Source organism: Lichenostomus cassidix, chromosome 1, assembly GCF_008360975.1.
Source record: "Lichenostomus cassidix isolate B80296 chromosome 1, HeHo_3.0, whole genome shotgun sequence".
Lineage (NCBI taxonomy): Eukaryota > Metazoa > Chordata > Aves > Passeriformes > Meliphagidae > Lichenostomus > Lichenostomus cassidix.
This window is the reverse complement of record NC_139479.1, coordinates 114,440,596-114,467,050: the sequence shown is the minus strand read 5'-3', so window position 1 is coordinate 114,467,050 and position 26,455 is coordinate 114,440,596. Positions and strand designations below refer to the sequence as shown.

The 26,455-nt window shown below is 45.9% G+C and overlaps 1 protein-coding gene across 6 annotated transcripts in view; it reads right to left on the bottom strand.

The window, feature by feature from the left end:
- GDPD5 (glycerophosphodiester phosphodiesterase domain containing 5) overlaps window positions 1-26,455 on the bottom strand; it is a 100,597-nt gene that overhangs the window by 23,424 nt on the left and 50,718 nt on the right. For all 6 annotated transcript variants that reach the window (XM_085078055.1, XM_085078086.1, XM_085078070.1 and 3 more), the window contains exons 3-4: window positions 3,869-3,972; window positions 75-168 (exon numbers count right to left, since the gene is read on the bottom strand). In XM_085078055.1, coding sequence (XP_084934181.1) covers window positions 75-168; window positions 3,869-3,972 — 198 coding nt within the window. The remainder of the gene's footprint in view (window positions 1-74; window positions 169-3,868; window positions 3,973-26,455) is intronic.

Here is a 26,455-nt window from a genome sequence, read left to right as displayed (position 1 = left end):
ATGGTCTGAGAAGCTCATGGCCTTTCCAGGGCAAACACACAAACCTCTAAGAAATGGGATTTCACTCTACTCACCAACAACACTGTAATGTAGGTAAAGCCAGCAGCAGTTGTAACAAGGATTGGAATGGACCAGTCACTCCAATATCCCATTCGGTTATATAAAAACCTGGAAGAGAAGTGGGAAGGACAGATTAAGAAGGCATTCAACACCAGAACAGCTTCACTAGGATTAGACAAGACTTTAGAAAATGGATCTTTGAAGAAAAGAGATAGGCAGCAAAAAGCACAAGTGACTCTGAAACAAAACCCAGTGTTTGTGCTTTGATCCCTTAAAGAAATTAACTCTGCACAAAGGAATTGGACAATTGTGTCAAAAACAGCAACAACTTTAGGTTGGGAAAAAAAATCATTAAAGACCACAGCTTGAGTTTTCTGAAAAATACTCCCTACAAACACAAGAAAAGTATCTCCATGTGTGGTGGTGTTTGCCTACCCAACACATCCAATCTATTCCATGAAATTCTTCCCTGTGAGGGTGGTGAAGCACATTACAGCAAAGCCACAAGAAAGGCTCAGCCTTCTCTGAGCAGAAACAAGGACACCCAGGACCCACCACACCAGGAGGGAGGCAGAGAAACACCAAAACTTTTCTTGCATCTTCAGAGAGTTCAGACCTGACCCGGATTAAAGTTTTTCCACTCAATTTTTAGGAAAAAACCCCAGCATCCCTAATTTGGCTTGGATTAGGGTTGACATCTCCATGGAAAGCCTTTGGCACAACTCGGGCAAGATGGCTATGGGGTGGAATCAGCTAATTCAATGACCTGACTGAGTTCTTTTATTGCCTTTTTTTATTTGTTACAACAGAAGAAATGCTGCATTACATAAATGCAGGTCAAAGACTCAAGCTCCTCCCCAGCACTCAAATTCAGAATCATTCATCAGCCAGAACCTCTGGTCTGTTTGGACAAACTCTGGTGTGATTTTTGGGGCTGTTCTGTGCAGAGCCAGGAGCTGGACTCCATGACATAATTCAGGATATTCTCTGATTCTAATTCTGTCCAGGAGTAAAGCTCCCTTGTGGGATCTGGAAAGCAAATCCTTGGGCTCAACAGGCATGGCCCATGTCCAGGTTCTGCTCAGGGAGTCAAAAAGCACAAAACCAGGGATCTGCAGGGATCCACACATGCTGTTAGGAAGAAAGAGGGAAGAGAGGAAAGAGGGCTCCTCTGAAGTCTTTGCTGATGCCACCACCCAGAGCTTCCTTAGCTCTCAGTCCATTTAAGTTTTTGCTCTGATGTCCCTTCAATGCTCCTCTGACAGCACCAGGTCTTCCCTTGATGTGCAAATGACTGTTTTAAAATGCTGGGTCCATGGTAGCTAAGACGCAGAGGAGCTTTCCTCAGAACTAAGAAGGAACACATTTGCTACAGACTTGCATTTGTGGTCCTGTTCCACGGAGAACACAGCCAGGTTCACCACTTACAGCATCCCCCACAGCCTGCCTGAGCCAGTACAGGTACAGTACAGATCTGAACTATAATGCAATTAAGTGTAGACACCAAAAAAGGAAATGCCAGAAGCAATAAATTAAAAAAAAATTACTTAAGAGGCCCAAAGCACTTTCACTAACAAGGACCTCACTGATATTCTGCCTCAAGGAAAAAAAAGGTTAAAAGCCTGAAGCAATACATGCTGGGCTACAATTTTGCCTCGTGCTTCTAAAGCCCATTTCAATCCCAGAATAGTCCCTTTAACAGTAAGATCATGTCCTTACAAGTTGAAATGACCTAACTGCTGCCCAAGCTGCCTGACAGACAGCTAAAGAGATGAAAAACCTCCTCAAGGGTGGCAGAGGGAAAAGGCCCTTAGAGGTCTGGGTTGAAAAATCTCCTCCTAGAGGGTGGTGCAGTGCTGGAACAAATCCCAGAGTTGGGAAGTCTTCATCCAGTCTTAAGCCTGATTTGCTGCTGGCAATAGTCCTCCTTGAGGGGCTGCTGGGACAGACACTTCCAGTCTTTGTTCACCTGGTGGGACAGGCTGGAGGAGTTCAGGGTTGCTGCCTGCATGTGACATGAGACAGGAGAGCTCCCAGGGATGACCTCTGGAGGGCAGGAGCTCAGCAGCTCCTCACACCAGTTTCACAGCAATTCCCTTCTCCCAGCTCCTCTGGAAGGCCCTGGCAGTAGCTCAGTGTGCCATGCCCTCTGTCGAGATGCTGTTTGCCCCAAAGAGCCTTCCTCTCCTCGGGGGGAGCTCCCAGCTTGCCAATAAACCAGTGGAGCAGAGAGGAAGGCAGCAGGAACAAGCAGCAAAGAAACCTTGGCCAAAAACACAACCCAGAAGTGACAACCGCAGAGGAACAGCAAAGGTGGTGTTTGAAAACACCACCAGGACCTCCCTGTGCCTCATTAGCAACAGGTTCACAGCCCTGCTGGGAATCAAATGATGCTTTCAACTCCTTCACACCCTGTCTGGCCCCAGACTGCTCTGTTTTCACAGAGCCCACACAGCTGTGCTGGAAGAGAAGAGGGCCAGGCTCAGCCTGCACAGACCCCATGGAAATTATTGCCCCCCCGCCTGGAACTGGCATGACTGTAATTAAAACTTCACTCCATGTTCTCCTCCTCCTTCCCAGCCTTTCCACAGCTGTTTTCCAGAAACCCTGCTCGACCTCTGGTGCTGGTAGGAGGAGCAGGGATCTCGTTGGGGCTACAGCACACACAGAGCACCAACCCATTTTCAGTGCTGAATGGCAGTGCCTGAAATGCTGCTCTCCTTCCTGAGAGCCTCTTCCAGGACTGTGGTGCCCAAGAGGGAATCTTTTCCAGTGCTGTGCACCATCCAGATGTGCTTAACCCCAAACATCTCTGGCACCCAGAGCACACCTGCAAATCTCCTCCCATTCCTGCAGGAATATTTGGGCACCCAAAACTTGGCAGCACCACAGCTGTAGTGCCCATTTACAGCATTCCCAGGGCTTCCCTTCATTTCTGCAGGATTGGTTTTAGCCCATTCACAACTTTGAGCTCAGACAGAGCTGGTTTTGCACTGGGGTGGACGAGGAGCATTCACATCCTTTCTGAAGGTATAAACTGGAGAAGAAAGGGGTCCCAAAATACACTTTAAAAAAGGGCATTTTTATCATGCTGCTGTTACAAATAATCCAGAACCACGGTGATGGTTTCACTTCTGGCAGTGTGGGTGTGAGCAAAGAGAAAAAAACCATTTCCTCCTGGGAGGAGCCAGCCCACATCACCACGTTGGTAAACACTCTCCCTCACACAACTCCAGCATCTAGAGCAGATGATTTATTTAAGGGATCAGCTCCCCACTGTGTTTTAAAATGCACTTTACATCTCATGTTTGACAAGAAGATGATGTCAAAACAGTTTGGCTAGAAGACAGCCCAAGGTGCTGTCAAAATGTTTTAGGATGCTGCTGATAATAAAAGGGAGAATAATTTCCAGCATTGAAGGCAGCTGGCAACACCCTAAATTCCAGCACATCCCACTGCAAAGCTCCTTTTCAGCTCCTTCCAACTTTGTAATATTTTCCACACCCATGTGCTTCAGGCTGATTTTGTGCCATGGATATTTTGTGGAATAGCTGCAGCCAAATTACTCAGCCACTTCCAAAAACCAGCCAACCATACAGAGAGATAAACAAACAAAAAAATCCAGCAACACAGTGGAGATGTGAGGCCACGTTACATCTACACATGGATCAGGCAGTAGCAGCTCTCCTTGAGTTTCTTTTCCTTTTATCACTGTTAACAAGTCCATAAAAAGGATCCAAAGGAATCCACAGCTGCATCAAGCAGGTGCCTGATGGCAACCAAATTTCCTCAGGGAAACTCTACTCACCAGTTGATTTCATTGTAGTCATTGTGAACTTCCCACCAGAAGTAAAACCAGACGAGGGTGAGGAAGAAGGATGAGGTGAGGATGAGGAACCAGAGGCGCTCCCACTGCGGATGAAAAGAGATTAATGTTAATTAATCAGTGTTAACACAACTCCAGGGTCAGTGCTCCATCCTCTCCCACACCCCATGCAGAAGCTGTTGAGATGGAATGGAGTAAACAGGCATTTCCAAGGGCAAATTTCACATGGTGAAGATTACACAGCTGACTAGGGATGTTCCCACTCCTTACTCCTTCCCCAGAGCACTCAGATCCTGCAGAGCCAAACCACACACCCACAACATTTATTCCCACCACCACCACCAATTTTAAGTGTTTTGCCAACAGACCACACCAGCACCAACACTCACCTTTCGTGAACATTTCAAATTCTACTCAACTCACAAAAAATACATCCCTCAAATAGATCTGTTCAGTGCCCTGCTCCAATACTATGGCTAAAATCCTAAACCACAAGGACATCAATCTGTTGCCTTCAAACTGTCCCTCACCAACACCATTTCCATGTGCTCCTGGTTGCCTTTAGTCCTTGGCCTTAAATAGTCCAGGAGTGTTTTCACTTCAACGAGGAAAACACTGAAATAAATTATTTACAGAAAATATTCAAATGATTTTTCTCTTCTCACAATGAGCAAGGAAGGATGAAAACTGGAAAAGACCATGAGCAACTCTACCACTCCAATTCCCTTCTAGAGCCTGAGCACACATTGATCTTTTTGGCAAATACTCCTTTCCTTGGTGAGCTGTCTCCTGGCTTTTTGATTATGGAAAACGATGTAATCAATATCGCGACAATAGAAACACTAAAAACTACTAATTTTTGCCTCCTTTTCCATGCTAAGGGCTGGAGTTATTTACTTAACTGTGTGTTAACTATTTTTCATCATGCATCACCCTGGATACCAATTCTGTGATACAGCTCCTCCTTGTATTCTCTATCATATAAAAACGAGGCAAAAGAAAAAGAAAGCAATAAAAAGGGTTGGAATGATTTCATTTTTTGCCGTGCCAAAAAGTGATGTTTTCTGCTAGAAATTCCAAATTCTTGGCTGTATCAAGACACCCAAATCAAGACACCTGATTTTGCCCAGAGAAGCTGCGGCTGCCTCATCCCTGAAGTGTTCCAAAGGTTGGACAGGGCTTGGAGCAATCTGGGATAGTGGAAGGTGTCCCTGCACATGGCACAGGGTGGAACTGGATGGGTTTCAAAGTCCCTTCCCACCCAAACCATTCCCCTCCTTCTGGATGCCTTCCAATCTCCACAACTTCAAATATCACCTTCCCTGCTATATCTTGGTGTTTTCCCCCTCTCCATTTGGGTCTAACACCTCCTTGAACATCTAAGTTAAATATGGGTTATATTCCCATAAATATTTGGGGTTTTCCAAAGAAAGCAAGGTTTTATGTACCTTTTATGCTGAAGATCAACTTTGCCACAAAAATCCCACCCTCCAGCTCTCTAAAGGTCACTCTGGGCTGAGCTTTGCTGATATTCATGCACTGGATGACACTGATTTGAAAAACAAGCCAAGGGAAACATTTCAAAACCTTTGAGCTTTTTCCCTGCCATATATATATAAATATCATTTCCCCCCCTTATTGACATGCAAGCAGCAGAGCTTGTGGCAAGCTCTCCAGCAGCTATTTTTAGTGTGTCCTTGAGGGTGCCCTTGCCATGCCTTGCTGGTTTTGTGAAAACCCAGTCAAATCCTTCTGTCCTGAGGCATCCTCCAGTGAGCTCAGGCCCAGGCATGGGTGGGCTTTCAGAAGAACACAGAACATTTGATCCTTAAGGTTCTTACCAAGCATTCTCTGATCCAGTGATCAACAGACACAATCAGCAGAGCCCCGAAATGATATTAATAAGGACAGAGACATCCTACCACTTGCAGTTTGCCAGATTTTTTAAATTTTTGTGAAAATCATGGAATCCTTAGTAATAAATCAATCAATCAATCAATCAATCGTTTCATACACATTCTCTATGCCTTCTGCACATCCCCAATCCCCACCCTATGCCAAGTGTGAATAAAACCAACTCCAAGTTAAGGGATTTTGGGGGAAAAACCCCACACATTAAAGGAATTTGCCACAGAAAAGCCAATGTGTGATTTATCTGTGATGCTGGCTCATGGATTTTACCTGCTCTTGTGCTGGAAGATTTAATCTTGTTTTTAACAGCACTGAAATTCATATCACAGGGGACAGATTTTCCAATTTAGGGATTAGTTTTGGCTAACTGAAGTCTATGCCAGCCTCTTTTGCTGCAACTCCCCAGCCCAGACAAAGCATTACTTACTGCAGTGGCACAGGAAGGCAGAGAAGCTCAGGAAGTTTATTTTATTTATTGCAAGATCTGTAGGAGATATTCTGAAGTTTAACTATACACACACTCCCATCAACCCCTCCTACAAGGACTTTCTCAATTTAGTAAAACTTCCGATATTAGAAGCAAGGAATTTCTCACCTATTTCATTCCAGATGATCACACATATGCTGAGAGACACCTCCCAGCATGGTACCATTTATAAACCAAAGCAATCCTTTGACCAGGAAACCCAGGCTTTCTAAAGAAGAGTTTATTGAGAGGAGGTTTCCTAGAAATTGATCCTTTGCCACAACCAGCCTGCAGAGCCAATGCAGGTTTAGAATCTGCCCTGCCCAGGTGAGACCAACCTGCAGAGCTGCCCCAGCCCTGGGGAACAACAGCACAAGGACCTGGAACTGCTGCAGGGCTGGAGCCAGGCTGGGAGAGCTGAGAATGTTCACTGGAGAAGGGAAGGATCCAGGGAGAGCTCAGAGCTCCTGCCAGTGCCTAGAGGGGCTCCAGGAGAGCTGGAGAGGGACTGGGGACAAGGGATGGAGTGACAGGACACAGGGAATGGCTTCCCACTGCCAGAGGGCAGAGGGATGGGATATTGGGAAGGAATTGTTCCCTGGGAGGGTGCTGAGGTCCTGGCACAGAGTGCCCAGAGAAGCTGTGGCTGCCCCTGGATCCCTGGCAGTGTCCAAGGCCAGGCTGGACAGGGCTTGGAGCAACCTGGGATAGTGGAAGGTGTCCCTGCCCATGGCACTGGGTGAGCTTTAAGGTCCCTTCCAGCCCAAACCATTTGCAAATCTATGTATTTGTCTGCCAGACCTATTCTCAGCTGAATTATGGCTGAATTCCCTGCTGAACACAACACAATTCTGCAGAATTCAAGAGAAGCCACACTCTTGTCCACATGATATCTACTTGATATCTACTTGATGAACCTTTATCAAGCCTTTAAATCACCAAACTGCCCATTATCTTCCCATAAAGCAGATCAAAACAGTATCAGGATTCAGAGTGTGATTTGGACTTAGAACAGAGAAGCAACATTTAAGATCTTAAAAATCAAGATTGCTCAGGGTGAGACTGCATTGATCTGAAGTGGTTATCACTGCAATTACATGTGCCCCTCTTCCCGAGGTTTAAATATTTTAATAGGATTATTAATCATAGAATTAGAAAGGTTGGAAAACAACTCTAAGATCATCAAGTTCAACCATATGATATACTTAATATTTTTCATATTATATATTAAGAGTAATAGAATTAATATTTATATAGTCAAAGAAATAAGTTCAATATATTTATAATTAACATTGATTTAAATTACATAATTAAGCTGGCTCTATCAGAAGCATGTCCCAAACCCTGCCTGGGGCCTGCAGGCAAAACAGAGGGTACGACATGTGAGACCATAATAAATTCCTTCTTTACTACCACAAATATTCCCCAAGGTTGCTGAAATGCTGCACCATAAGCTCAGCTGCCCCCTCACACTTCCTTTGGACCCAGCTGGAGAAGCAGGGGCAGCACAATACTCTTGGCTCAAGCTCTGCTCCATGAAAGCCAAAAAAATCCAAGGCCAGAGCCAGCTGATTCCCTGACAGCCCATGGAGCAAACAGAGCAGAAGGATTTTGCTTCACTGAAGCTGCTGGAGTCACCCCAGTTGACACCAGTCCTGAAATGCCATCCTGCACCTGTGCTGGCTTCTGAAGTCCTTGTCAGCTCATCCAAAGCAGGATGAGTATCCCTGAGATCCACCCACATCTCCCAGCCTTGGGATGAATGTGCAGAAGCCTCTCCTCAGTAAACTCACACCTCCAGCATCCTCCCTGACACCCAGAAGCCACATAGGGTTTCAAACAGAGCTGGAAAGAGAGAAGCCTGCTTTGAACTGGGAGTGGGTCTGAGGAAATGTCAGTGCTGGAGGGATTAGGGCTCCATTCCCACACGGATGAGCTCACAGCAAACATTCCATCAACGTGGGTGCAGCTGGGTCCTTTCCAACATGTGCATCCACAGGAGCTTTCCTGTGAAGAGACTCAAATGTCTCTGCTGTGATGCTGCTGGAGCATGCTCCAGTTCATCCCAGTACAGCTCAGACAGAACAGGTGGATTTTACATTTCCTCCTGGATTCCCATCCAAGTGTGAGGATTGCACTGTGCTCACGTCAAACCTGCTGTGCCCAAAGCTCTCCCAGAGCAGCTGAAACCACAGAGACACTTCACCTAAAGATTCCACCTCAAATACAGGGAGGAGGCTGTGGGGTGCTTGGAACTGAGGAGAGCCACCACAGAGCAGATGGATTTTCCTCATTAAAAGATATTTTCTGTGAAAGACTGAAAATCAAAGAACAGCAACAGCTTGGAGCAACCTGGTCTGGTGGAAGGTGTCTCTGCCCATGGCAAGGGGTAGAACAAGTCTCTTCCTTGTCTCTTATCCCTAAAGTCTCTTCCAATCCAAACCATTGGATCCAAAAATCCAAATCCCTAAAGTCTCTTCCAACCCAAACCATTCCATGGTTATATGAACTTTATGAGGAGCCACCACTGAGACTGGGCAGAGGAAACAACCTACTGGTGTGCAGAAGTTGAAGTCAGATGAATGCAGCAATTGGAGCACCCTTTTTGTTTGGAAAAAAGGAAAAGAAGAGGGGGGGGGAATGTAACAAAGGGGGAAAAACGGGAAAAGAAAAAGAAAAAAGGGAAAAAACAGGGGGTGGAAATGGGGAGGAGGAAGCTGACCCTCTTGTTTGTGGAGCTGCCATTCATCCACCACAAAGAAGGCTCTTATTCAAGCCAAAGTGCCTCTGGGAATTCATGGCTTTCAGTCCCTGTGCAGGACCCTACCCATCCTCTGTCTCCTGAGCACAGTGAACCTCCTGTTCATTCATTAAAAATAATTAAATAACTAAATAAAAATCAAACTAGTACAGGAAGAAGCTTTTTAACAATGTCTTCCCCTTCCTCTCCCCCTTACCCTTTTTTTTTTTCTTAATCAGAAAAATTCCAGTTTTGAAAAACAGAAGCCTTTTATAGGAAATATAATATTTTAAAAGCAATTTCTTGCTGAAGGGCATCTTGGCTCAAGGATGGAATTTCTGCTGAGAGGAAACTGGAAGAAGATTGAGCCCTCCCAAAAATCTGGCAGCACAATGGACAGGACATGCACAAGCAGATGGAGAACAGTACATGGATCTGACCACAGAGACAAACAAAATTCAATGTGGGAATCTTTCTCCAGTTCCACACTGTAAATCTGCATTCTGAAAGATTTGTGTGCAACATTCAGAGATACCCAATACAACCAGGCCCTCGAACTTGGAAATGCAAACAAGACCTTAAAGGTGCTTTATCTCCCTGCAGAGCACACCATCCTTGTGTCCCTAAATATGCACCAGCCCAGGCACCTGCCTTCAGCAAATAAATGGGGTTTTTTCAGGGGTCAAGGCCACGCAGTCCTAAATAATTGCTCCCTACCTCAGGAGCAAATGCAAGAGCTGGACTCAGACTGGAGCATCACCATCACTCAAGTGTTTTCAGATCATTTTAATTCACTCCTTGATACAACAAAGAGTTTATTAAGGAGTCCACACTCTGCTGTATTCTGACATTTTCAAGAATCAATTTCCTGCAGGCATTTACCAGTATTAGCTGGGAGAGGAAAGAAGGAGAGCTAACATTTATCCAGCGAACACAAAGGAAAAACTGATGGTGCAATTCTTCATTTCGGGATTACCCAACCGGACCTCGTCCAAACAAACAATTTTCTTGAAACAAGTTATTAAATCATCTCTCTGAAAATGAAAGATGACTCCATCTCCCAGGAGAACCAGCAACTAAGGATCACCAAGAACAGTGTCAGCTGGAGCATTCTGTCAACAGGAACAACAGTTCCTACAGAGAAGTTACAAACGTCACTGTTAACTCTCAGTATGTGAATGCACAGTCCTTCAAGCAGTGGTTTGATCTGAATTCCCACCCTCCTCTGGATTCTGCTCCAGGGTTTCACCACCACCCTCATGGGGAGAAACTTTCCTACTGTCTGACTGGAATTTCCCTTGATGCAGGTTGTGCCTGTTGCCTCTTGCCAAGGGCCTTCCTGACTCAAGTCTTCAAGGCCAGCTTGGAGCAACCTGGGCTAGTGGAAGGTGTCCCTGCCACGGCAGGGGGTGGAATGATTCCTTCCAGAGCAAACAAATCTATGACTGTGACCTTCTCTACAGTCACTCAGTTGCTGAGAGCAGCAAAATCCCCTCTTCCCACCTCCAGCAGCAGAATCCCAGCTCTCAGCCCCTCCTCCTCTGTCCCTGGCTCCTGTTCCAAACACTCTGGTGGCCCCACGGGCTCACTTCTGTCTGTTATGTGCCTGCCATGGTTACAGGGAGCCCTCATTGCTCAGATGTGCTCTCCCAAGTCTCCCTGGAGAGGAAAACCCACATCCCACTGCACTGTCACAGCTACAGCCCAGGATGCAATCAGCCTTCACTGCCAAAAGCACATCCAGCAGCTCAGTCTCCTAATGCAGAGGGATAGAACTAATGGAAAGCACCTTGCACTTCAAGGATTGGAAGCATTTAAGTGAGCAGATCAATACACTTGAGTAGCAAATGTTGGCCTAACAGACATTATGCACATCCAGAGCAGAACCAAGGCACCTGGGCTGAAATTCCCTCACCCTGACAGGCTGCAGAGGGATCAGCCTTTCATCCCTCTCTTGGATTCAGGAGCCCAAGAGAGCAGGAGGAGCCTGCAGGACTCCACAGTGCATCAGGCAGCTCCCACAGGACTTTGTCACTTGCTCAAAGGCTTCGTCTTCTCTCCATCCAACAACCACAACCATTTAGTGCAAAGCTCTGCTTGAACACATCCTCCACCTCTTGCTTTTCATTCCTTATCCTCAACTTTCTGCCTTCCCCCAGTCTTTGCTTAGTACTTCAAATTTCACAAGAAATGGGTCTTTCCCCCTTTGCTACAGCCCTCTCCAGGCTGGAGATGGACTGACCAGAGGGAAGAATTTATCAGCACAATCAATCTGAGCCAGTCTGGTCACTTCATGAACACTGCCAAGGTTTTGGCTGATTCACTACTCCTTGGTAACACACTGTGGTCTTGCATAACAGGCACCTGCCAATTGTTATAGAAATGGGAAGAAAAAGGACGAAATTGGGTCTGACAGACAATGGGCCTGAAGTAAGGAGCAAAGAAAAGAAAACCCTGCTGCTCTGGCTGCTGAGGCTTCAGTACTTAACCAGATGCTTCCTAAAGCCACTGCACATCTCAGGCACATCTTGTTTGATTATTGCAAAGACTGGCCTAATGGCTCTCTGCACACCTTGTTAGAGAGGGCCATGAATGAGATTTCTGAGCTGTGACATGCTCCATTTACAATTCCATTTAGCAGGTCACAGAAAGTGGCGGAGAACATATTCTTGAAAGACGTGTTCCTGCTGGGGCTGCTGGAGCTGAACTGCAGCTCAACAGATGCAACCAGAAGACAGCCAAATCTCTAAAAATATCATTGTTACACTTTGCGAAACACCTCGAGCTCCCAGCCTCCAGGAACACAACCAGAATGGGTAGGGCTGATTCCCTCCAGGCTCCAGGGCTTGCAAAGCTGGGAGCAATCAGGCAGTTCTCCTTGCCTAAACAGCAAGGAGAGGGATAAAGGGATCCAAACTGAGGGATAATGCACACCTGCCTGCCCCTCCCTCCCCACACATTCTGCCAGTGGATCAGTTTCTCTCTAGGTGTCCATCACTCAACAGAGGCAGAATTTCACTGCATCCCCAGCATTCATCACAAAAAACCCTGGCAACCCTCGATGGCACTGAGATGGGAATTCCTGTGCTGTTCCAGACTCACACACAGCTGGAGCCAGGGCTCTTTCTGGCTATCAGTGGCCCCAGGGGACTCTCTGCAGCAATAATAGTGTCCTGGAGCAGCTCTGCCTCCTGCAATTACATCCTCCCTCTTTCATTCATCACGGAGGTAAACAAAAATCCCTGAGGGAGCTTCTGACTCATAAGGAAACAGGACAGAGTGATAGGGAACCCCCAATCCATCCCACACAGCATGATTTACTCTATTTCCACAGCTCCTGATAACGTGTTTTTAACCTACTGGATGCTGCCCAGCCAACATAACCAGCGCTTCTGGACAAACTAATGGAATGACCCAAGTATTCCAAGCCTGCTCCTGATGTTAGCAATGCTCTGTAACCTCTATTTTATCAATTCTTTGCATATTCAGAGGCCAAGGGGAGACAGCTATTTTTTCCCAAACTAAATAGGTCCAGATTTTTCAACCTCTACTGATGAGGCTCATCTAGGGAAGACAAAAAAAATACAGCCCATGGTTCTTGCAGAGCCCAACTGGACGAAGTCCAAGCCTTGGCTGAAGTGGGGCACCTTGCTGGGCACAGCATCCCTGCTGAGCTCTCATCAGCATCAAGCAGCAGGAGGATTTCATCCTCAGTGCCTCCTGAGAGTGTTATTCCTGCTAACTCATCCCAGCCTCCTGACAGTCCTTTGCAAAGGCACATGACGTTGTCGACTCGCATTCAGCTGATGGTTCACTTTAATTAAAGCACCAGAATCCTGGGGCAATGGGGTTTAGCATTAAAAACAGGTTTAATAAAAGCAGGCTCAATTTAAGAAAAAAGAAAAAAAGACTATATGAGTTAACTAAGGCTGTTAAATGTAATGGCTTCAGTATTACATTTTACTCCAGAAATCTCAGAAGAAAATTATTATCAGCAGGAGGAATATTTTGTGCATAGCTTGGGGATTTTGGGAAGTGTTTCCTTAATGGTCAGCTCCTGGCTCTGGTAGGAAATAGGACATTTGGGCCCTATACCAGGCCTGGAAAAGATTGCAGTCATAAAAACCTCAGTCACCCTCAGCAAAGCTGTGACCCAACTTCCCTGCACCTCAATGGATCACTCAATGACAGGGGAAACAGCTCCACGTTTGCCTTTGCTGCTCCTATTTCTGTCCTGGCCCCAAATGCTTCTGCCATTTGTGCAGCTCAGGCTCAGATGTGCCTCCAGCTCCCTCCTGTTGGGTGTCTATGAGTTTAGTAAGCACAGCTTCCATATGGGAAGAACAGTAGATTAGAAAAATGCTGAATATTTATCCCTATTTAAAGAGAATTACTATTTCAGAAGCATTTACAGGAGTTCCGTTGCAAAATGCTCTCTAAAATATCCCAAATAATCTGATAGAGATGTCAAATAGATCCAAGGGCAAATTATTGGACTGGGAAAAGAAACAGACAGTAAGTTAATTCCTTGGACAATTTTCCCTTGCATCTTACCCTTGGCAGCAAATGTCTGCAAGACAAGTTCTAAAAATACTATTTTGTCATGATGCTTGGCACAAAATAAACAAAAACAAATCAGGGATTTCTGTGCTGGTTGAAAGGGCAAGAACATCACCAGCCAGTGCTGGAAGACAAAATTCTGAACAGGAAAAGAGGCAGCGGGTGACATTCTTGGTATGAATATCCACTTTGCCTGGATTACAGCCCAGATTAGACCCAGTTTGGCTCTAGGAAAGCCTTGCTCAGCTCCCTGCCCTGTATGACCAACAAACAGCAGCCTGTGGTACCTGCACAGCAGGTGACATCTGCCCTCCTCAAAGCCCCCCTTGTGTCACAGTGGTCACTTTGGTGTGGCTGCAGGGTGCCCACACCAGCATGTGCAGAAGGACAAAGCTAAACCAGGAGCATCAACACCAACAGGCAAACCAGAACATTTCCCCACGTGCAAACCCACACAGGCTCTTTCTTCTCTCTCCACTGGTGGCACAAGTGACAGGCAATGACATCTTTAAAAAGCATTTGCAAGGGTTGATCATCCAGCTATTCTGCCTGAAGGGTCAGCTGGTCTCCAGCTGAGGACAGCAGCAAGGAAAATGCTAAAGCAGTAGGCGTCCAAATGCTTGTGTTATTCAGAAACCACTGGGAGGCACAAAAACGAGACCTAAAATAAGCAAAATTTACAGGCTAATGAAAGCTGCAGCAAAGAAATGAAAGATCTGACTTACACAAGGTCCCCTTCCCACTTCCCAGCAGCACTGACACATCACACTCACATCACTGGTGTTGCAAGTGGGCATTTTCTGTGATGTTTATAAATTCTGGCATGGCAAAGTTGAATTATGTAACAACAACTCTGCCGTGCGTGTCTAGACAGGAGCCAGGAGGTTCCCCTGCAGCTATTTCCTCTCAGTGCCCATCACCAGGGCTAAAAGGAGAGCAGCCAACTTGCAGACGAGAGAAACAAGTTGTTACCATCCTGTTCTGAGCAGGAGCAAGAGCCTCGGTGCTCTGCTGAGAACCTGCAGTGCCTCCCAGCATGTGCTGGAAAAGGTCCTGTGCCTGCTTCACCTCCTGCTGCTTTCCAGGGCAGAGCAGAACCTCAATGTGCCAGGCCCAAAGCAGTGGCTGTGCCAAACTGAATCTGTTCTATTGCTCTTCATTTGAAGTTGAAGCATTTGCAGCAAAAGCACAAAGACAGGCTTTGAGTGAGAGACATGGCCAGGGGGGATGAGGAGCTCCCAGGGGAGGGACATTCCTGAGTCACCTTTCCAGAATCTGGGCAAATTTAATGTTTCATAGAATCACAGAATCAGAGAGTGGTTTGGGTTGGAACAGCCCATGGACAGAGACACCTTCCACTATCCCAGGTTGCTCCAAGCCCCATCCAGCCTGGCCTTGGACACTTCCAGGGATCCAGGGGCAGCCACAGCTTCTCTGGGCACCCTGTGCCAGGACCTCCCCACCCTCACAGGGAACAATTCCTTCCCAATATCCCATCTCTCCCTGCCTTCTGGGAGTGGGAAGCCAATCCCTGTGTCCTGTCCCTCCATCCCTTGTCCCCAGTCCCTCTCCAGCTCTCCTGCAGCCCCTTTAGGCACTGGCAGGAGCTCTGAGCTCTCCCTGGATCCTTCCCTTCTCCAGTGAACACCCCCAGCTCTTAACCCAGCCTGGCTCTAGCCCTGGAGCAGCTCCATGGCCTCCTCTGGACTCTCCAGCAGCTCCAGGTCCTTGTGCTGTTGTTCCCCAGGGCTGGGGCAGCTCTGCAGGTTGGTCTCACCCAAGTGCAGTGGAAACCCCTCTGTCCTGCTGCCCACACTGGGGGATCAGCCCAGGAATCTCTGCTGGGATGCCCAGCGTGTGCCCTTGGAAGCAAAGCAGCACCCCGGCTGGCTGCTCTTTGGAGAGAAGACTCAGTTCATTTCCTTGCCACACAATCATTTGCAATTCCAGAAATGGCATTTTAATCTGGCTCATATTCTCAACTCGGTGGAAATGGGATAATTATCCCTCTCATCAGGAGCTGCACACTGATTAAAGCGCCTCCCATGGAAGGTGGCACAGAAATAGCAAATCTGCCAAACTGCTGCTCCTGCACCTTGCTGCACTCCAGAGTTTTTCAAACACCATCACAGCCACCCTGACTTTCCACCCTCCTTTCAGAGGACAACCTGGAGAGGAAACTTTCAGCAAGTTCAAAAAAACCTTGTACTGAAAATAACCCAAAGCTCAAGATTTTTCCTACCACATCACTCACTGATTGTAAAACATGCCAGGAAAAAAGTGCTAATCCTGCAGCTCTCCCACATGACTCTGGACATTTTGGATGAGCAAACTGCTTTCAAACCATCTCTGCACAACCCAACGTGGAATTCAGCAAGCTGGAGATAAAGCCCCTGTGGTGGCCAGGGGATGGATGGACCAGACAGATATCAGCTCCAGGAAGGATGCAGGGAAAGAATTTCCAAAGCACCACTGGTTTACAGCCTGGAATTTTACAGGCCATGGAAAACATGGCTTTTGGCTTCACATCCAGGACAGGTGCTAATCAAAAATATTTCCAAGCACAGGAACAGATCATGCCCAGGGTATCAACAGTGCCATCCCAAAAGAAACTTTTATCCCAGCCACACAAGAAAGAGAATATGGCCCAGAATTAGGTACAACCTGTGTCACACCAAGGTGTAACACATTCAATGATCCTTCACCACCTTTCTCATGGAGCAAAGCAGCTCTTCAGTCTACTACTTGGAAGTGAACCTTGGCAGATATCAAAATGATCTAAGGGCTGCTGACCACACTCAGAACAAATGTTTTCTCTTTCTGCTCTGTTCAGATCATTACAAACATCTTGGACCTGAAGGAATGTAAGATAAATGCATAGCAAGGAAAAAAAAAATTGATTTTACAACAATTTAATTTTTACCTCCCGTGCAAAGCAAGCTTTTCAGCCCATTTCTCTCCTTCTTCCTGCAAGGGTAAAACTGATTGTGCAGCAAAACCCACGGCAGGGAAGTCAACTGCAGAGTCACTGCAAAGTCATTGTCCCCTCTGTGAGCTTTGTCATCACAATCCTTAAGCAGAAATTTGTACCATTGAGAAAGGGAATTCTGGGGAGGAATGGCCTTGAACATTGTTCTGCCTTTGGCTGGGCTGGGATTCTTCAGTGCATCTCAGAGCATCCAAATTGCTTCAGTGAGAAGCAGCTGGTGAGAAAAACGCCTAATTTTTCAATCAGTAGTTAAAGCAGTCATGGTTATTATGACTAAATATATCAAGGCACATTTGGTATAAGACACCTGTTTACAGCCTGCTTATTTTTCAAAGTGAAAATGCAGCCAGCATCGTCTACACAAAGCACAGGAAAAATAAAAACTGATTTACAAAGCCACTGCCAAAACACAAAGGTGTCAACTATGCCTGCAGGACACCCACCCCAGAAAATCCAATAGTTTGTCACAGGAAATATCAGAATTATCCACGGCACTGCAGCTCCCATTTCAGTGGGACTGATGGAATGTCTAAATTTAGCACATGCTAAGCCATATTTCCGATTTTTTTTATAGACTCTTCAGCAGTCTGGTTATTATTGCTCCAGATCTGCTGAGAGAGTATCAGGAGTATTTCACAGAGATCCATAAGGACTCTCTGTTCCTTCCTCTCCAAAAGCAGCCCAGGAAGTTCAGAGTAGGAGGTGCATCTGCTGCTTCAGCCCACAAGCTCCAGAGGAACCTCACCTTGGATTTCCTCCAGCACCAAACAGGCTGCAGCTCTCAGAAGAACCAGGAAAAAAGGTAAAGCAGCAGCCCTAAAGCCAGGCAGGAGCAGACTGCCTGAGGGATGTGATCTTTTACATCTCTTGTTGCATTTAATACCCAAACGGGGCTGATTTTCCATTACCTGTCTCATCACTGGGGGCATTTCCCAGAGCATCTCTGGCTGTGCCCAGCAGCTCTGGGAGCATCACAAAGGATGGAGAGGACAAAACCAGGGAGGCCTGACATTAGAAACGTTCTTTTTTCCACCCCACAAATCTCTGATGAGCAAAGCTTTCCTACCAGTTGTAAATCCATGGAGGAAACAACATCAGAACTGATTTTCTCCAGCCTAGGCCCACCCCTCCAAAAAGTCCTGCCTGAAGCAATGACTGCACTATGCCAGAGTGAAAAAAAAAATAAATAAAAGTAGTGTCAATAAATCTCCTGGCAGCAGCCTGGAAGCACACTGTGACCACAGCCCAACCTGATTTACAGCTGAACTCGCAGGAGGCAGGAAAAATGTGCAATATGACCTCCCCCAACCCCAAATTAGGAAGCCACAGGGAGAACTGCATATGGATGTTGGAATTCCCAGCAGGAGAAGTGCTGCCAGAGGCAGGCAGAAAACCACCCAGTCTGGCCAAGTCTCCAGTAGAACAGATCTGCACCATTTAAATGAGCAGATCGAGCTTAGGTCCCTTATGTGATCCATTAAAAAAAAAAATCTCATTTTGGAGCACATCCAGGGAAGGGATGGAGCACCAGGAGAGGCTGAGGGAGCTGGGAAAGGAGCTCAGCCTGGAGCAAAGGAGGCTCAGAGGAACCTTTAAGCTCTCTGGGGGTTTTGTCTGGAGAATCTTACCCAGAAGTTTGGGCTGTGCCCATCAGACAGCCTGATGCTTTCTCCTCACACACCCCCTGCATTAGAAGGTCTCCAGCAGAAAATCTGGGCTTCAGAAGAACTGGTAGATTTGTTTCTGTGGCCAAGTCTTTTTCTTCTTGATGTGCTCCATACCGAGCACAAAACTGAGTTATTAACATGCAGTGCTCCCAGTTCACACAGCTGATGCATGTGGGAAACCACCAGACAGACCTGGCAGCTGCCTGGGGTCATGCAGGAATATCAAATAAATCTGACACAATCAAACAGTAGCTCAGAGAAGGCTGAACTCTGCTTTCTGCTGGCAGGTATTTTAAAAAGCCAATAATCCTTATCAAAGGACCTTGTCAAAACTATGGCCTGTGGCACACCAAAAAAATGCTTCTAAAAACAACTAAGCAAACCCCAAAACAAAGAAACAAAAAACAAAAAACCAAACCACCTAAACAGAAACCTAAAAACCCCACAAGCCAAATTCAACAAACAGCAGTTCCAGACTCATAATCAGCAGAGCTCACACAGAATCACAGAATGGTTTGGAAAATTCAGCTCCAAACCCCTGCCATGGGGCAAAGGTGTTGGAAAACAAGTCATGTCACCACTGACAGCTCAATTCCCCCACCCAGAGCAATCAGAGAAGCTATTTCTGGGTTGTAGCCATGGATTCAGGACACAGCAGCACCCTGGGAACAAACCAGGAGGTGCCAAATGGGATAAACCAGCCCAGCAAAGCAATTGCACCTTGGATGCTATTGAGCTTAATAAACTGCTCCTAAATTATTAGGTCTGGCCTGATGTAATATCCCTGGCCTGCCTTGAGCAACAATCTATAGGTTTATTGGATTATAAATTAGAGTCAACAACTTGAGCAGGGCACAAATTAAAGATCTGCTTTGGAAGCAGAATTACCATAATGCCATAAATAGTGACACATTGCACCTCCTTTCTTTTATTCTTCATTGCAGTGAGGCTGTGCTTTAATTTTACAAGAATCCTGAGCTTGTGAATCTTCCCTCCAACAGCATCTTTAAACCAAATTATTGTTCTCTGCTGGCTGAGAACACCAGGACCAGCACCCCCAGGTCCAGCAGCTTCCCAGCCACTCATCCCAGTCCTGGAGCACTGTGGTGACCCAAGGGCACCTGGACTTGATGAGGTTCAACATTGGCCTCAGTCCATGGATCCAGCCTGTCCAGATCTGCCTTTCCCAAAAATGAACAAACCATCATCAGATGATCCAGAGGGAAAGTCACAGGAACCAACAGATCTCTATCAAGGCTCAAGGAGCATCCTGGAAACAACCAGATTGAACATCCCTGGGCACGTGTGAGGCCAGGGAGAACCAACCTGCCAGTAAAACACTGGGATTTTCCCTAAAAACTACTGCCAGAAAGCTTTTCCAGAGGAATCATAACAATCAACAACTTCACACAACATCTAAGCATATCTCTATATTTTATTTTTACTCCTATCGTGCAGTTGAGAAATAAGAAACAAGAGATTAAATCTTGAATTCTTCTGGGGTCCACAGCCATCTCTCTGCCTATAAAAGGTACAATGCTCTTTGTAAGCCCTGAAAACAATTAAAAATATTTCCTGCTCACACTGAGGCCATCACAGGGTCCTGCACTTCTTACAAACAAAAGCAACTGCATCAGGATAACCCAACCCATGCCATTTTCCCCACTAGCCTTCTCATTGTCCCTACAGGAAAAGCAGCATTTCCAGGAGAAGACTGATCTGGATAAGTTGGTTTTCAATATTCACAAAGCCCATGAAGAGATAAACAGGGACCCTGAGTTTGTCTTTCCTGCTGAGAGCCCACAAACCCAAAGCCTCTATTCACAGACAGCGAATCAATCCTGACACCCTCTCCAGACCTCTGAGAAAATGAAAATCATTTTTAAACCCCAGCAAACTCTGACATCTGGAGTTTGACTGCAACAGGACCCCGAGGAGGATAAATAGCTGCAATTTTGCAGGCAGCAGTGACAGCACACAGCTACAGAGGACTCCTTTCCTACCACTGGAAATAATTAGATTCGTATTTAAATCACCCTCCTTCCACCAAATTATATGAAAGCAAATCCACAGTAGAAAGTTCTAACAAATAAAAAAGCAGCAGCCAAACACACAAGGAGCACATGATTTATTTCACAAGCTTCCCTCACCAGTGTCAGTGTCCCTACATAGTAAACATGGCTTAATAATAGAGCTGAAGTCCTCCTTAAGCAAAATTTCAGGAAGCCAAGGAAAACAAACCCTAATCCCATTTCAAGGCAGCGCTGTGATGACAGACAAAAGTGTTTAAACAAAGCTCAAGATGTCCATACATGAATTATTAAACTCAGAGCCTCTTTTCCACCAATGCAAAAAGCACTTCATCCCAACCCCACAAGCAAAGCAAGAGTTCAAAAACTGGGCAGTGATTGGGCATTAATTGAATGATTGTCACCCAAAGTATGTCCACATATTTATTTTTTCTCCCCTTACTAATCCCTTCCTGGTCACCTTTTCAAGTGTTTGTAGAAGGTGGAGCCTCCCAAGATCAAGGCCTCCATTACAAAGGCACCAAGGTTCCCATCCTTCAGAAAAATATCAATTTTCCACCTAGGAAATGACTTTCCAGAGGTAACTGGGTGGCATTTAATGCATCTCCTGATTTTGAAGGCATCCTCAAGCTTTAAGTTGCTCCAACAAGGACACAAACACATCCAGAGGAAACAATGATATCTCAAATTTTGATTTTCTGTTCTCCACCAGGAGTTCCCACCCGTTTTTAGCACCCAGCAGCCTCTGAGCAAGTCAGTCCTGAAAAAGTAAAACAGGAAAAAAACCCAGAAAAACATGAATAGCAGAAGGAACACACGCTGCCTGTTTCTGAGAAGCACCACGAATGTCACCCAGATCCTTCCCTTATAGATCTCAGAGCAGGGTAAAACACACACAAAAAAAATCTCTTAGTCTGGTGTTGTCTTTAAATCAGCACCATCAGGAACAAGAGGACAAGAACTCCTTGTCCTCAGCCAGCTCGGTGCAAATGAGATATCTGAGTTAAAAGAGAGTTGCCTTTGAGCAGTCTGGTGTCACTGCAGCTCTTAGGAAAGAGATTTTGGCTATTTCTCTCCTTTCAAGCAAATTTAACAAAAAAGGAGATCACAGAAAGAGGAAGAAAACCTGAACAGGTTAAAAAGGCAGGGAAAGAGGTGTGCACTAATTAAATAAAACCCAGAAAGCGACATGAATCATCTTACTGCCAAGAAATGGGGAAAAAAAGGGAAGAAAAACTTTCACTCAGGGCAAGATTAGCTGTTGAACAAGCCCATGCTGGTGGAAGCAATGCAGAAATGGAGAAACTGGAGAGTTTCTTTTCCCCCAGTTGCTTTTTCTGACCTCAAACACCCTGGAGGCTTCACAGGCATTGTCCCCTCACCCATGGCCATCCCTACAGAGCATCTCAGCACCAGGGACAGGAGAACTTTCTCCCAGGACCACATTCACCACCCCCAACTGCACTGCAGGCTTCTGAAGAAGGCAAGCCCAGAAGTTGCTTTAAAAAGTCATTATTGCCACCTCTGAAAAACCCTTCAATCAGTGGTGAAATTACAATGGAGGCTTTAGAGCCATTTCAGCTTCTTTTACCTCTCTAATAGCTTTAAACATTGGTTGCAAGTGTCGAAAATCTCAGATTTAATTTGTTTTCAAGCCACAGAGGCACTGGACTAATAAGAAGCTGAGTGCTGGCTTCTCATAAAGCTGTTTTAGTGCTCATAAACCAGTTAATGTGGCAACACCAGCAGATGCTTCCCAGATTCTCCCTGGGGTGTGACATCCAGGTTGGTGCTGGATCCATTTACAAAGCACAGGTAAGAACAGCATCTGAAGGTAAAATGCCTATTCCTGTTAGGAAATTAGTCAGAAATGAGGAGAGGAAGACAAGTCTTCATCTCCAAAGATGTTCTGTAGTGCTTTACAAGCCCTAACTAATTAGAAGGGGTGCAAGCCTTGTGAATAAAACAGATCCAAGAGCATCTTGTGCACAGCAGAGAAATAAACCCCAAAAACAGCCCAGAAAAGCAACCAGAAATTCCCTCCAGCAAATCATCCCCTGCAGTGCCAGACTGCCCCATCCATCAGGTCTGCTGTGCTTGCCCAGCATCATTTGGAAGGGAGTGACAGGAGCATTTCTAGGCAGCACCTGACTCGAGGTGAGCCCATCCATCACTGCTGGCAGCCTCAGAGGCAAACCATTCCCTTGGGACAGCACTGTGGCCAGCTTCCCTAAAATGACAGGCTGGAGAAAAAGTGGTAATTGATAAGGAAAACAATTTGGGAGCACAGGCAGTGTATTAACTCGTGAATCACACCCAGACAGAGAGGGCAAAGAACTGCTCAACTTTAACCCTGTTGCAAAATATAATTGTTTAGCAGCAGTTGGCAGTTGATTTAATACCTTCAAACATCCTGACAGGTCTGTGTAGCCTGGCTTACTTCTCCATCACATTTCCCCAGCTGCAGCTGCTTTAATGCTCTTACAATGAACTGATTTTAAGGAACAAATTCCTTCTCAGTATCCCACCTATCCCTGCCCTCTGGCAGAGGGAAGCCATTGTCCCTTTTCCTGTCCCTCCATCCCTTGTCCCAAGTCCACCTCCAGCTCTTTTGGAGCTTCTTTAGGCACTGGAAAGGGACTGAAAGTGTCCAATTCCACTTCATTGACAGGAAGAAGAAACATGAAATTAACACCTTTAAAGCCAGAGATTGGTGAGGTAAGGGCCAGACCCCAAGCCTATGTTCAATTCATCTTATCATATCCATCATTCAGGGGTTTTTATTACAATTAAAAAAAAAAAAGCCCAGAGGAATACCAAATATTACAAAAAGCAGCACACAGCAGCAAATCTCAAACCCACACAGAAAATTGAATAAGGAATTTGGGTTGAAAGGAACCACCAAATGCAAACATTTGGTTTCATATCACCCAAGAAGTGGTAACACTTCAGCATGTGGGTTGCTGAATTTAAGAGAATTATCCTACACCCAAATCAGCCCTTGGGGGTTGAAATCACAACAAATCCATTGCACCAGCTCTGCCCACATTCCAGAAGTGGGGAGAGGAAAGGCAAAGCACCCTGAGAGCTTTGCTGCCTGAATTATGATGCCCTCAAGAGGCACCCAGGCTGGCATTCAGCACCTGCTGAATTACAACCCCCTTTCCCCAGCACACATTTATCTCCAAGGATGGAGTTCTGGCACAGAATCCCAAGGGAAACACCCCTTGTTAGCTCCTCTGACCCCAGTGAACCAGCTCTGCTCTAGCTGGAAATGAGATGGAGTGCCCTGACTCAGGAAGGTTTCTGCAAAGATGTTCAACAGGCCAGAAAACAGCTCCCAGTTCCTTCTTCTGCCAGTTCCCCTAGCTCAGGTCAGTCTGGGCTGCTCTGTCAGCAGGTCTGAGATTGGAACAGGATTTACATCTGATCAGCAGGAAAGGAGGGGAGAGGGAAAATGACAGCAAGGGGAAAATATGAAGGAAAACAAAAATACCTTGAGATTACCATGTCACAGAACCATAGAATGGGTTGGGATGGAAGAGACCTTGCTGGTGGTCACCAGTGATGAATTCTGAATCCCTGGGATCATCCTTCTCCCTGGAACTTCCTGACAGCTGCCCGTTGGTTTGGAGGCCAGGAGTGTGGCATGGGGATGATGCCACCAGCAAGCACAGCTAACCTGGGGGGCTGCAGGGTGCTCTCTGCACCTGTAGCTGGTTTGCCTTCAAATCCAGGCTCTGGATAACATTCCAAGCAGCACCTGAGCAGGGCTGACCTTTTCACTGGTGACTGATGGGCTCCTATAGCAGTTACTTACAGAATTTCTAATGCTAATTTCTAATCTGGGCACCCTGTGCCAGAGCCTCCCCACCCTCACAGCCAGGAATTCTTTCCCAATATCCCATCTATCCCTTCCCTCTGGCAGTGGGAAGCCATTCCCTGTGTCCTGGCACTCCAGGCCCTTATCCCAAGTCCCTCTCCAGCTCTCCTGGAGCCCCTTGAGGTATTGTTTTGTAATTAAGAACTGTTGCAAATCTAAAACTTGTGAAAGCAAATACCACACTCACATCAATCTATTCATTAGCTATTCCCACTGAAGACAATTAAAACCCTTAAGCATAACAAGAGGCTCACTCCAGCTGCACTGAGTGACTCTTTAAAAGACAACTCTGAGCAGAATTTGTCTTCAATCCCAAAGAAATTAATTTTCCAGCTATTCCTCTGTTCAACCCTCTGGGCTCATCCCAGTGAAATTGGTCCTAAGATGCCAAAATAAAAGCAGAGGTTCCTTTAAATTTTTTGGCTGCCATTTCAGGCCAGGGTGGGCAGAAGGATTATTTTTATTTTATTTTCTCAGTTTGCTCTTATACAATACACCAAGCCACCTCCTCTTTGGTCTAACATATTTGCACAGGGCAGACTGGCCCTGTCCCTAAATCCTCCCATCACAAGAACAGTAATAAAGTTTGAAGTAGTGGCAACCCCAGTTTTCAACAGCTGCTGGTGAAAATTAACTGTAACTTCACTTTTCTTTCAAGATAATTCCCACATTCCACAATCATAAACTGTCCAACTCAAAGAAAGCAAAGTAAAGCAAATCTTTTACTTATCCTGAAATAAGAACAATATAAAGTTCCACCTTAAACAACTGAATACATAAAATTCTTCCAAGATCTCTGCTTGAAGGCTCCTACATATGCAAAAAAAAACCTCAAAAAACCCCCCAAACTTTTCACAGATTTATAAATATTGTGGTTTATTATGGAAACAGTGACAGGCTCCTGGTGAGGAAGCAGTACTAGAGGTGATGAAAGAAAACCCAGAAAGAATATCCAGTGACATACTGAGCAGGGAGATGCTCAAAGGGAGGGAAAATGGGAAGGAAAAAATAATCACCATTTCCCAGATTGGCTGGAAGTTTTAAAGAGAGACTTAGAGTTGTATTTCTGACTCAGCAACAGAGATTAAACAGAAGAGGAATAACTCTGTGACTTTTGAAGGAATGTTTGCTCCCAGAGGAGCCAAGTTTCCCACCTCACATGTTTGGTGGAGGATAAATGGTGCCCTGGGCTGCTTTTCAAGACAAGCATTACAAAGAGGACCCAGGCTGGCAGACACTGCTCATGTCTCTCCTAAATGTGTTTCTGCTATCAGGGAACTATTCAGCTATAAGAGCCAAAATTTCAACCAGCTGGGGCAAGGTCATAAAATAAACAGAAACAACCAACAAACAAAAAAATCTTTAAGCAACAACAGCAGAAATCCAGCAAAAATACAGCTAAAAAGGGGATGATTCTGAATTAGTTTCTACTCCCAAGCAGGTAAGCTCTGCCTGAGTCCTACAGCATAGGAAAGGCTCAGAGCAGCTGAACAATATCCTAAATGAAAAAGCATGTGAAAATACATTATTGGAAGGAGGATCCTGGGACCATCTCCAGTTCTCCATTTCTCAGAGGGAATGTACTCAGAAATAACTGCAATGCCTTTTTATCACTCTAAGAAGTCCATGTGTCCACCCAACTGCAACCTCACTAGAAAATATCTTTTTATTCCAGTTAAGATACCTGTCAAATGTTATCTATTAAACTGGAAAGGTTTCTCCACTCACTCAAGTTCATGGACATCAGATAATTAAAATCAAGAAGAGCAGACAAATACTGGATCAGATTGGATCCAACCACTGGACTGTTTTATTTCCTTGCCCTTCATCCTCCCTAGGCTGTATCTTAGGTTTTCCACAGTCCTCTTTCACAGAATCCCAGAATGGTTTGTGTTGGAAGAGACCTTAAAACTCATCCAGTTCCACCCCTGCCATGGGCAGGGACACCTTCCACTATCCCAGACTGCTCCAAGCCCTGTCCAGCCTGGCCTTGGACACTGCCAGGGATTCAGGGGCAGCCACAGCTTCTCTGAGCACCCTGTGCCAGGGCCTCAGCATCCTTACAGGGCAGAATTCCTTCCCAATATCCAATTTTTACTCAGTCCTTGCCTGCCCCAAGGCAGGAGGGGAAGAGAGGAGCCCAGAGCACAGCAGGCTGATCTCCTGCTCCCCCCAAACGCTGTCCCTGTGTCAGGCACAGACAGGATGTCGGGCAGGACGACCTCCAGTCTGACCCAGCTGGCAAATCCTGAGTGCTCCTGCTCTGCTCCACCAAGTGCTGCCCCATCAAAACACAGACTTATTTATCCCACAGGATGGTCCA